This window comes from Ricinus communis, chromosome 10 (genome assembly GCF_019578655.1).
Source record: "Ricinus communis isolate WT05 ecotype wild-type chromosome 10, ASM1957865v1, whole genome shotgun sequence".
Taxonomy (NCBI): domain Eukaryota; kingdom Viridiplantae; phylum Streptophyta; class Magnoliopsida; order Malpighiales; family Euphorbiaceae; genus Ricinus; species Ricinus communis.
In genome coordinates this window covers 15308505-15320524 of record NC_063265.1, presented here as the reverse complement: position 1 = coordinate 15320524, position 12020 = coordinate 15308505, and the positions used below count along the sequence as shown (strand labels likewise).

The window sequence follows — 12020 nt, the reverse complement described above, 5'->3', positions numbered from 1 at the left end:
TGAGGAGAAATGCAGTCTGCCTTTCTTCATTATTCGAAGACAATTATAATCATAGTATTATTTATTTTTTCCCCAACTTTTCCTAAGCTGAATTACTATTTCTGAAACTCTAAGACAGTATGGAAATGATCGAAATATAAAGGTCGGAAATGAGAGAAACCGACCGAGTGACCCAGCTTCTTAAACTCTTCTTCAGTCCTATGCTTACCCTTGGCCCTATAAATTGTCATGACGAATATGTCTCCTTCTAGGAGTGCTCTTGTCCTATGACTATCATCTGTTTGGTTAGGCAGCACTGGCTCGCAAGCTATCAGTTTCCCTCCCACTGGAAGTGCCTTATAACAGTTCTCCATTATCACCTTGCATTCATCGTCTGTCCATGTCGTCAATATCCACTGCCAAATGTATATATATGCATACAGGAATCAGGACCAATAACAGCTCAAGCATAATGAGATATGCAAGACTAATTGTAAAAATATATAGACTTATTATTCGTCTTCAAAATATATGCATAGAATAACACAAAGAATTTATGTACAAAATGTTAGTACCAAACACCAGTTCTGAAGGAATCCAGCAGTATGATCAGACTAGTCCCCATGATATATCTCCCGAGCTTTCCCTTTACTCAAGGAAATATATCTTGAGCCAAATGGGGTAAATTAGTGGGATCAACTAGTTAGTTATTCGAGATTGACTCGATTTTAATGGAGTCAGACCGATCTTAAACTACTTGAATAGTTTGTCTAATTAATTTCGAAATTTTCAAGCTTCATCAGATTTTTACTATTTTACATATTATATTAAGTATATCCATAATTTGAGCTTAATCAAGATTATTCAAGCTCAATTGAGTTATAAAAAGATTTAAGTAATTATTTCAAACTTCAGCTTCAACTTAAACTTTTCAACTATTCATTAAATCACATTTAACTTCTAAAAATTAAAAATTCGATCGAACGTAAAGTAAATTTTAAATTTTAAATTTTGTAATCCGATCAAACTCAAGTCCAACACTATTTCGACTTGACTTGACTCAATTATACAATTACTTAAACCTAGTAAAGTAGAAGATTACTGCACAACTCAGTTTTGAGATCCATCGTACAAAAGAACACTACAAGTATATTAATATTAAATGTTTCGTTTTCCACGGAAGTCTAAAAAGAAGGGCATAACAAGTACCTTTCTTTTTTTCCAAAAATGAATTGATAATTTTCTTTTATTAAAAGTAACTTTTAGGGTAATATTGCTATGGTAATTAGCCAGTCTCAGTTGGGTAGGACGTAGAAGAAAGTTTTCAGAAAATAGAAACTACAATTGAATTTTAAACAATCCCATTTTCCAACTAGTTGTCTCTTTAGCTCTCAAGCGGGCTACACAAAAGAGTAAGAGACCCCACTATGGGAAGTGTAAAGTTTTATCGTTCATCGTGCTTCAACACTTGGGTTACTGACCAAATGTTGGTGGAAGCTTGGCTTCACACCAAAAACAGACAAAAAAAAAACAAGCTTATCACATGTTTAATAGCCAATTGTCCTAAAACATGCAATAAATTAACTATTTTTCTTTAGCAATTATAAATATATAAGATAAAACATCAATTCATGTCACCGTATGCAGGTGATCTGAAGAGTTCCCACAAATCTTCCAATTTCCAAGTTACTGGACAAAAGTAAAATATCATAAAGTTCACTTTTTTTGAAGTCTTTGAGAACTGATTAGGAAAAGAAACCTGGCACTTTATTAGAGGATTGGAAGTCACCGTAAAGTTAGAGTTTTATAATATATTAATTGTTATTTATATATTGCACGGTCATTGCTATTATTTATATTATATAATTAAATTATATAATCTAACAAAATTTTTAATATTTAACATTCTTTTTAATATTATAAAAAATAATTAATTATTTTTAAATATTTTTTTATATTTAAATTTTAATAGTACAATAATATAAAAATTATTTTAAAATATCTATTAATTAATTTTAGTTTTATATAAATTAGTACTATCAATTGATAGTACTATTATTAGGATTAAAAATTTATTATCTAATTAAAATATTAATTTATTATTGAATAATAATATTTAAAATATTATTTAAAATATTATTTTTGAAATTAAAATTATTATTTAATTAAAAAATTAATTTATTAGTTAATATAATATGAAAAAAATTAATGTGCTATTCTTTAAAATAGTATTAATATACTATCTGATTAGAAAACTATTTATTAGTTAATATAATATTAAAATATAATCAATATATTATTTTTTAGAATTAGAGTCGGTACTTAATTAGAAATATAATTTATTAATAAATAAATCAATAGAAAAAATTATAGAATTACATATGATCTTAAATCTCATGTATAAAAAATCAATACGCATATCAAAACAAAAATTTTATACCAAAAATTAAGCACACATATATATACAGTAAAACATCTCCATAGTGATACTCTATATAAAAATAATCTTTACATAGTAATAAAAAATTATGGTCCTAATTTGGGTCAGTTATAAATAAAAATAAACTCTCTATTGTAATGAATTATAAATTCTCTAAATCTCGTCTTAAAAAAATTATATATAGTAATATTTATATATAGTATTATTTTGTCTCATCAATTTTATTTGTATAATATAAATAAAATATTCACATCTCTTATTTTAAATTTCTGTTATCTTTTTACCAATAAAATCAAATATTAAATTCAAAAGAAAATAGTTTTCAAACCTCCATTAAATTAATATCCTTTTCCTAATTATAAATTTTTCTAGTAGTTATTCTACCCGGTTTTCCTATTTATAGATTTTAGTGGAAGAAAAGTAGCTCACCTTCATAAAGATGGCATCAGCAGATGGAACTGATTTAAACATGTCACCACCAACGTGGGTCACACCTGCAAACATGAATCAGCTTATTGGTTCAAAAGATATAATCCCAGCTAATAGCAGCATCAATAGATAATCTTTAACTCTAAAAGTTCTATCAAAGCCAAACGAAGAATCTAATCCTATTTGAAAAGTCTCATGCAACATGTGAAGTTAGAAGCTTGAACTAGAACTCTTGAAAGTTAAAACCCAAAGTCTAATGATGTGTAAAATTTGTTTAATTGTCTCTTTCTGGTTAGATTTAGTGTTTTCCTTAACATCATGAATCGTTCATTGTCGAGATGATTTATATCCATTGATAATAATCAGTAACAAACTCAACATATTCTCTAATTAAGGCTATCATTTCAAAACACACACAACAGACAAATAGAATACCGTTCTCTCAAAAGCTGAGAATTTTTGCAGTACAAATTCATGAAAAGAATAGTAAAATCTCACCAGGGATGTTTGGCGCCTTGGCTACTACTTCAGGCAAATCAAAGTTGATTCCTTCACGTACATTAGGATACTTTTGGAGGATCGTCTTGAGGCAATCCCCTGCACTTCCACCCACATCAACTATTTTCTCTACACCTTGGAATCCATCGTAGCCGTTCAGCACAGCCTTCATAAACGGCACAGATAAACCAGACATTGCCTTTTGCATCAACTCATTCATTTCTGGTCGCTTCCCGTAGTAATCATAAGCAGGTTCGCCATTCGCCTTCGCGAACGGCTCAGTCGTTGAATCTAGCACTGCCTCATGTACTAATGGCCATGCCCTCATTAGTGCATCCTGTTAAATTAACACATAATCCGAGATTAATTAACCATTTCTTTACCTAATTAATCATCCTCTCCCACTAAATTTTAGACTTTAGATTGACATTTAAAAAAGAAAAAGAAATCTCTGGTGAAGAAAATGACACGTGCGAAGGAACCATCAGCAAAAATTTAAATATGGATAGATATATGATATATGGACCTGGTGGTGTTGGAGCACGTAAGCACCGTAAGAGAGGCCGTTAACGTCGGTGACTAGAGTTTTTCCAATCTCCGTTAAAGAGTATCTTCTCTCGGTGACGCCGTCGACGGCGCTAAGGTGCTCCGTGAAAACATTATAACTGGAAAGCATACGGAGGATGCGTTGAAGATTGTCTGGATCGCCACCGGAGAGGTTAATGCGGGAGAGAATCTCGGAAGCGGAGAGCGGAGAGTTAACTCCGTTTTGCCAGATGGCATCGGCGACGTTGAGTTGAACGACGGCGTTCAGTGACATAGGAACGCTTATCATGTTGGCGAGTTCGATTATTGCTAACTTGGCATTTTTTCTCGTCTCTGAGCTCTCGTTTTCCATGGCTTTCCTTTTTCTGTCTTTGTTTTTTCCGTTTTTCTGGATGATTTTCAGAAAGTGTGAATGAGTGAGCTTATTTGAAGTAATGGCGTGAAATAGCGTGGTAAAAATGGAAATTCATATAAATGAAGAGGATATTGGTAATTTAATTGCTTTTCTTTCTTGGTAAAGCTGCCTGCTTCTATTGACTAACGACACATGGAGCTTTCAAGTTTCGGCATTCTACGTGGTACTTTATATGTGCATTTTTTATTTATTTATTGCGATATACTTATATAATATAATTAAATATTAACTTGTTCATTGCAATTATATATAAGTAAAATTTTATTATAGTCCTATATTTAAAATTAAATAATTTTTTTTATTAAAAAGTTAAATAAATTTTATAATTATGAAAAACTACAAACTTAATAAAAATTTAAGTATTTAATTTTTTCTATTTAATTTTATTGGTAAAATATAATATATATTTTTAAAATTATATATAAAAATATTTTAAAAATTTAAAATTTATTATCATATTAAAATTTATCTCTATTTATAATTTGATCTAATTTGAAATAAATCTTTTTTATAACTATAAAGTATCACTATATATACGGAATGTTTGAAAGTCTTGGCTTCGGTTTTTCTTTTATGAGCCTAGTCAACGACATTTATTATGTGATTTTTACTTATAATGCTAAACTGAATTTTATGTTGTTAATAATCTGTAAAAGATTATGACCGAGTAGGACTATATTATGTGGTAAGGAAACAAAGTGAAAAAAGAAGAAGAAGAAGATAAAGAAAAGAAGAGTACTCATGTAAGTTTATGTAATAATCTAAGATCATGTTTTGTACGTGAACTCAAGTTTCGGACCAATCGCGGTCATGTTTTATTTGCAGGTGAACAAGAAAGAAAAGATAACAAGAATGAATCATGCACTGCATTCATTACAAATATTTTCTCCATAATTTCCATTTTTCTTTTTCCTTGTAGTTTCTTTTTCTTTATTCGGTCTCCCTCCATCAAATTTCTTACTCCCATCTATAATAATATATACAGTAAATAGAAATTTCTTTTTGTTTTCGATTAGACTTTGCTTCAGTTTCCATGTTACATACAGTATGAACATCGACTCACTCAAATGGAGTTCCCTCTACCGATGCAAATCCTTATACGTAGGCAGAAGGTTGAGCTGATAGTCAACAGAAAAACAACCATGAAGGAGGCTATTTATTTTCCCCCCCTTGTCAATTTCATTGCATGAAAGAAGGGCACAGCACAAAATGGCATATTAGTCCCCAACTAATAGCAAGCAAACATAGGAAACATGAACCAGCAAAACTGACTTGTTGTGAGAGAAAAAGTACTAGCTTTTCCAGGTTCAGAAGCTGAAGGCAAAGCTGGTCCATTTCCGGTGAGAATTATACAAGGCCAACCATAAAAAAGGATTGGCGTTGGATGTCTATGAAATTCATTTCACATTCACCATACAGTAGATTGCCATAAAGTTCGTGTACAATTAATGCCAGCTACCATAAAAGGGAAGGGATGGTATTACCCCATCCAACTCTGCTGCCAGTGTAAATCAAATCTCCTGAAGCCTTCCAGCTTGCAATTACTAGCAGTACCATACACATGTGCACTCATTTATTATGTTGAAATAAGCTTAAATTATTTTCCTGGGAAAGCAGCTTACTAAATCAAAACCATATGGTTCTTAGGAACAACCAAGCGTCCAAATGTTATGGTTTCCTAAGCAAAACTTGTATTTAACAGTTTAAATTCATATAAACAGGATGCAATAAATCAATTGTTTCAGTAAAAAACTTCCTTAACTATCAACAAATGAATCAGATGTATTGGTACTTCCCATATTGTAAAGATTGGATACTACTACAGATTCATGTACATAGATGTATATCAACAATTCTACAGCTTACCTTGCAGAAGACAAAGCAAATGCCTGGATTTTTTTCCTTTTGCCGAGTTTCATGTACAAGCCCTGTAACAGCAATACCATATTAGCAGACAGCTGCATATTCCTATTCTAATAACTTAATAAGCAACTAATATGTTCATTATTTCCCTTTCGAATCTTGGAAAATAACTAGCAATTTAATAGCATTCATCACATGCAAGTTACCCTAAACCACCCAATAATAAAATGCATGTTTATATCAAAAAACAGGTATGCTGTAATTACATTTGTTGTATGTATTGTTGCCCCAGTAGTCATGCTAATCTTTTGATCAGGAACCAGTTCAAAGTTCATATTCTGTAGAAAGATCGCGAGGGCAACAATGGCTTCGAGTAAAGCAAATTGATCACCAACACATTTACGGGGTCCTCCACTAAAAGGAATAAACCTGTGAAAATAATTTCAAGTTTAGAATCAAACTGATGCTAAATTGGGCTTAGTTGAAGCAAAAAAGTATTCACAATTAAGCTTCGAGTCCAAAGAAGAGTGCATGATTCTATGGAGAGGGGGAGAGAGAGGAAACAAATGCAAAGAGTTAAAAAGAACAAATACCTGAAATCTGTATTTGTTTCATTAGGCACTGGGCCTTCCAAGTCAAATCTTTCTGGCACAAACTCTTCTGCTCTATCCCAGACCTTGTAAAATCATACCACAGGAAATACATAAGGAGACAATTAAAGCAGCAACCACAGCCTTGATTATAAGAATGGAGGAAATGAAATCATGACTCATAACCATCTTGGATCCCATATACGGCCACTGGGAATTTCATTTAAGTTTAGCTTCAATTGAAGACAAACTAAAAGGATGAATCGTATACACCTCATTGGCACTTTCATGATTTTGTATCATATAGACATAATAGAATGGGAATATGGGAAAGGGACCCCATTTAAGAATAACGCTTGTGAAACTAGGCCCTGAAGCAGGCTGAAACAGTATACAGTTGATGTTGGTTTCAAATACAGTTCAAAATAATTAACAAAGTAAGCGTACTAGTTGCTCTTGGCAAGTTCGGAAGCACTTAAAAGCTTCCAAATTCATGCTCAATAAAGAAGCACATTTTATTATTTATTTGCACAGCAGATGCACTTGAAATTAGTCACACTTCCAGATATTTATGAGGGAACGATTGTTGCTCAATCTACAAACTTAAATCATAGGATTCACATCACTCATGGAAATCAAATAGGAGGTCAAAAGTGCACAGCAAAGTGATACCTTCGAGGAATGATGGATATTGTATACAGAAATCATTATGTCTTGACCAGCATTAACCTTGTAATTTCCTGGGAGTACATCAGCAACCTGAGCTCTTCTCAACAAGACCTACAAGAATTTTGAGAAGGAAACTTGTGAGCGATCCTGTCAACAGAAATATTAACATGTTTCACTTCTTTCTCTCTTGTATTTGCTAATGCAGTTCAAATTCACCCAAAAAGGAGGAAATGGTTGCAACCTACAGGAGGATGTGGATATAGACGCAGTGACTCATTTATGCAGCGTGTCAGAAACTTCAGATCCTTTATATCTTCATATGATGGAGGCTTTCCTTGTAATACACGGTCAACCTCTTCTTGTGCCTTCAGTAGTGAGACAGGATCCTGAAACATAGTAAGATTAAGAACATTTATTATCAATAACTAACTAAAACTTAAGAATTTAAGAGAATTGATGATAAAGTTTTGAAATCTTAAGCTGAGAAATCAGGGACTGCAAGTTGGTGATGTTACAATTTAAAAATTGAAAATTAGTGCAACAGATTCACATAGTGACAGAATATGATTGACTAATAAACTATACAGTTTAATTATGGCTTATATCTTTCAACCTTCATTTCAGGTTTATTAGCAGTTCCAGATAAAGCATATTCTGAGGCTGTACACAGATGATTGAAATAAATTTCACTGGAGAAATAATAAGAAGTCCAAGAAATAGGTCATCAACAAGTATTTATTTGAGTATCCACCAAAATCAAACAGTTAATAGATACCTTACTCAGAAGATACAATGTCCAAGTCAACACCGAACCAGTTGTCTCATGGCCAGCAACTAACATCGATAACAGGTCATCACGTAATTGTACGCTTGAAACCTGATACATACATGGCCATCATTTTAGAATTAAATTGCAAAGTGAATCATGTATGAAAATCCAATATGAGAGAGCACGTCAATGAAATCCCTCAGCAGGATTAATCATGCATAGTCAATCATTTTTATTTCCTTATTTGCAAGGTTATAAATATAATACATGGTATAGGATTACTCAAAAAAAATAATTCATAAAAACAGAACTCACAGATTTAATCTTATTATTTCTCAAGCAATTTCAACTTTCGTAAGATCAGTATATGGTAAGTCCGGGAACTCATGAAGCATATCATCATAATTATCTTAAATGCATAGTCAATCATCTTAATTTCCTTATTTGCAAGGTTTATAATACATGGTATAGGATTACTCAAAACAAATTATTCATAAAAGCAGAACTCACGGATTTAATCTTATAATTTCTCAAGCAGTTTCAAATTTTGTAAGATCAAGATATGGTAAGTCCCGGAACTGATGCAGCATATGATTATAATTATATTAACACTGAAGTAAAGCACAAGATATCAAAAGATCATAAAATATGCAGACCTCTTCCCTGCTGGCAAGCAAGAAGCGAAGGATGCTTGGATCAGTGTCATTTACATATTCCTCATCATCTATTCTTTCATCCTCAGTGTCCACAATCTCTTTGCATTTTACAATAAGTTCTTCGACTGTTTGCCTTATTACTGTAACTGCTTTTTCAGCTTTTATTTGTCTAGGAATTATCTTACGTAAAGCTTTGACCTGCAACAAGAACAACAGAGATGCTAAATCTTAGCTGCTGTAACAAATAAAAAAAAGAAAGAAAAGGAAGTACACAAGAAAAGCACATGCCTTCCAATATGGCAAAAGATCTGTAGAACGAGCCTCTGCCTCTTTCAATGCAGTATAAACAGCACCAATAACAGGGCTATCAGTGGTGAGGGAATCAAAATTGTAGTTAAATACTGAAAGACCAATAACATCAAGAGTTAATTGAGAGAATTTTTCTTCCATATTTACTGCAGTGCCATTAAGCACATCAGGTTGAAGCTTCTCCACTAATCTCTGAGCACACTTGCAAAATACTCTATCAACTATAACTGACAGATACTTCTTATGAAGAGATGGAACAACAGCCCTGCGCCTTGCCTATCACAAACCAGAATTTAACTCTCAAAAAAGATTCAACAAACAACATCTATGTAACCATTACCAAGTTCAAGTAGTTGAGTAAGCAAGTCAAGCCTTCTCATGTGGCTACTCGAACTCAGCTCTCCAAGCACATAAATCATTGAACCGTGTGGAGTTAGACTATTTCAATTGTGAGTTGAGCCGACTTCAAGTATCATGATACTCAACTCAATGAGCTTACTAGCTTAGTCGAGTACTTGATGAATTATTACATTAATCGTGTTATCTTAAAGATAATGACAACAATGTCAGTTCAAGCGAATTTAAGCTGACTCAAATTTATTCAAGCTTTACTTTGAGGTTAACAATATTTTTAAAATATAGAATGATAATCTGATCGAGCCAAGCCAAGCTCGAGTATTTTTTAACATCTAAAATAACTGCAATGTATTAACTCCACTCTGCTTGATTAGGCCACTTGTTTCAAGAAAATTATTGAAAAAGTGCAACTTTAAATAAAAGAATTCAACTTTCACAAGGCAGGGAGCAATTAAGCTGAAAAGAGATCAACTTTACCGTCCACAGGGATCCCTCAGCAATAGCAAAACCAGACCCAAACAAAAACTCAGAAACTTCAGCAACAAGACCTTTAGCATATTTTCCATCACCATAATTTCTAAGCACATGTTTAGCAATAGCAGGGTCACTAACAACAACAAAATTTCTAGGACCAGCAGCAAGCCTATAGATAGGACCATACTCATTCATCCATTTAAACAAAGGAAGAAACAAAGCACCACCCAAAAGATCAGACACATCCTCAAGCTTAGCACTAGCGATAGGAATACCAGAGTCATCATGTTTTTGGTTTAATGTGAGGGTTTTAGTGAGTGAAGTTAGCCAATCTGGGCTTACCCAAGAACTGGGTTTTGTATTATTGGAATTGGGTTTTGGTGTTTTGTTGTCCAGTGATGATTTGATTGAGATGAAATGAGGCTTTGAAGTGAGAATTGTGGCGGGCTTGATGAGAGGGACTGAAAGATGAGAGAAAGATACGAAAGAATAAGAGAGTGGCATGATTAGTTTGAAAGAAAATGTGCCAAAACAGTGACGTTGCTTGTTCTTGTATGTGGGTTTCAACTTTTACGCCATAGCTTCAGCTTCGAATTAAGCTTAGCTGCTAGCTATGGTGATACTATGTCCAACTGTGACGTGTGGAGTGGAGAAGGCGGGTGATCTTTGTGCCTTTTAGTTGGATAAAACGGAGCGTTTCAAGCCACAATAATCAACTCTTTTTGAAGGCTGTTTACTTGTTAGAATCAAATAATTTCATTTTTTCTTTTAATTATTATTGTTGTTTTTTTTTCTCGAAGGGAGAATTACTGCTTTGTGGTTTAGTATCAACTAATTTTGATTACTTTCTTTTAGTATAAATTTAGGAAAACTACAACAAAATTCCTTGATTTTTACCCTCAAAAACATTTTGATTTGTTTTTTCCAAAATTAACCCTTCAGTTTAAATATATAATTTAGTAAATGAGGTTTATTTACAAACCTTTTTAATTCCTGTATTCAGAAAAATATAAACTTTAATCTCTTTTTATAAAGGGAAAAGGTGCATTTCTGCCCCTAACGTTTGGTGTGATGAGTGAATTAGCCCTCATACTATTTTTGGGCATATAATGATACCCTTATTCTTTGAAAAAACTGTAATTCAAACCCTTGCTTATAACAGACAAGTTAACACTGTTAGTTAACAATGATGTAGCTAATAGTGGATCCTTAAACTGATATATGTCCTTAATTAATTAATTAAAAAATAATTAAATATTAAAAAATCTATCATCTTCACCGCCAACACACCTCTCTACCATCCACAACAAAATTATTAGGCTCTGTTTGGATGCAAGGAAAATTGGTTACTTACACTATGGCTTTCTGCTTTAATAAGCCATGATCTTATATTATCTGGAGAAACACTTGATCTTAAGAGTTGACATCGAAACTCGAGCAATAAAGAGGAAGTACGTGAAGGAGGAGCATCATCAGATGATTTCTCGAATAACTCGCTTCCGGAATCAAAGAAAATCGACGGCGTATAATCATCTGAAAACTCTCGACCGTCTGATGAACTCTCCGGGTGAAGCTCAGAAAAAGTCGTCTCGTGACTATAATAGTATCCCGAAACGACATCATCTAGAGAAAATTGCTCACCGCAAGCAAGATTAATTTCTAAGCTTTTTGACTTATGTTCTACAATAGACTCGTCAATTGAGATTGTTCTAATTTTTTGAAATTTTAGTCGGCGAGTGATTTGTTTCTGCTTGCTTTAGAAGCAGCAAAAAATATGTTGTTAGATGCGTTCCTAACTAAAACAACAGAATCAATTACTCCCAAATTTGATTCAACACATAAGTAGTCGCTCGCTTCCTGTTAATTCATTTCCTCTCTTCTTCTTGTTTTGCTGCAGATTCAATTTTCTCTTCTTAGCATTTGATTGAACTGTAACTTTGCTTGAATCGCATGACCTCTTATACCTCTTCATTAGATATGGAAAAGAAGTTTCAAAGTAATCCTAATATTCTGTAATCACTAATAC

The 12020-nt window shown here is 32.8% G+C and overlaps 2 protein-coding genes across 4 annotated transcripts; both read right to left on the bottom strand.

Moving 5' to 3' along the window:
• LOC8283942 (nicotinate N-methyltransferase 1) lies at positions 1-4427 on the bottom strand. The gene is made up of 4 exons (XM_002519380.4): positions 3873-4427; positions 3347-3683; positions 2849-2913; positions 1-395 (listed from the first exon to the last, which is right to left on the bottom strand). Exons 1-4 carry the CDS (start codon positions 4242-4244, stop codon positions 96-98), a joined length of 1074 nt encoding a protein of 357 aa, XP_002519426.1. The 5' UTR covers positions 4245-4427; the 3' UTR covers positions 1-95.
• Positions 4428-5156: 729 nt separating this feature from the next.
• Positions 5157-10828, bottom strand: LOC8283943 (carotene epsilon-monooxygenase, chloroplastic). Of its 3 annotated transcripts, none has more exons than XM_015719409.3 (10): positions 9998-10827; positions 9143-9439; positions 8855-9052; positions 8205-8306; positions 7675-7815; positions 7433-7540; positions 6764-6846; positions 6437-6599; positions 6174-6235; positions 5157-5425 (listed from the first exon to the last, which is right to left on the bottom strand). In XM_015719409.3, exons 1-10 carry the CDS (start codon positions 10496-10498, stop codon positions 5371-5373), a joined length of 1710 nt encoding a protein of 569 aa, XP_015574895.1. In that variant the 5' UTR covers positions 10499-10827; the 3' UTR covers positions 5157-5370. The 3 variants fall into 3 exon arrangements, with proteins under 3 accessions (XP_015574895.1, XP_002519427.2, XP_048225972.1); XM_002519381.4 differs by lacking the exon at positions 5157-5425 and adding an exon at positions 5618-5851 and having other exon boundaries at positions 9998-10828; XM_048370015.1 differs by lacking the exon at positions 5157-5425 and adding an exon at positions 5885-5912 and having other exon boundaries at positions 9998-10826.
• Between the last annotated feature and the right edge of the window lie 1192 nt (positions 10829-12020).

What these genes read in the sequence shown, in the direction of transcription:
- LOC8283942 (XM_002519380.4), bottom strand. Translation starts at nt 4,244, where the DNA reads ATGGAAAACGAGAGCTCAGAGACGAGAAAAAATGCCAAGTTAGCAATA. An exon ending in ACGTGCTCCAACACCACCAG is followed by an intron (nt 3,684 to 3,872) that starts GTCCATATATCA and finishes TTAATTTAACAG; the next exon opens with GATGCACTAATGAGGGCATG. An exon ending in CAAGGCGCCAAACATCCCTG is followed by an intron (nt 2,914 to 3,346) that starts GTGAGATTTTAC and finishes TCATGTTTGCAG; the next exon opens with GTGTGACCCACGTTGGTGGT.
- LOC8283943 (XM_002519381.4), bottom strand. Translation starts at nt 10,498, where the DNA reads ATGCCACTCTCTTATTCTTTCGTATCTTTCTCTCATCTTTCAGTCCCT. An exon ending in CATTGTATCTTCTGAGTAAG is followed by an intron (nt 7,816 to 8,204) that starts GTATCTATTAAC and finishes ACTATGTTTCAG; the next exon opens with GATCCTGTCTCACTACTGAA. An exon ending in GAAACAAATACAGATTTCAG is followed by an intron (nt 6,600 to 6,763) that starts GTATTTGTTCTT and finishes TTATTTTCACAG; the next exon opens with GTTTATTCCTTTTAGTGGAG.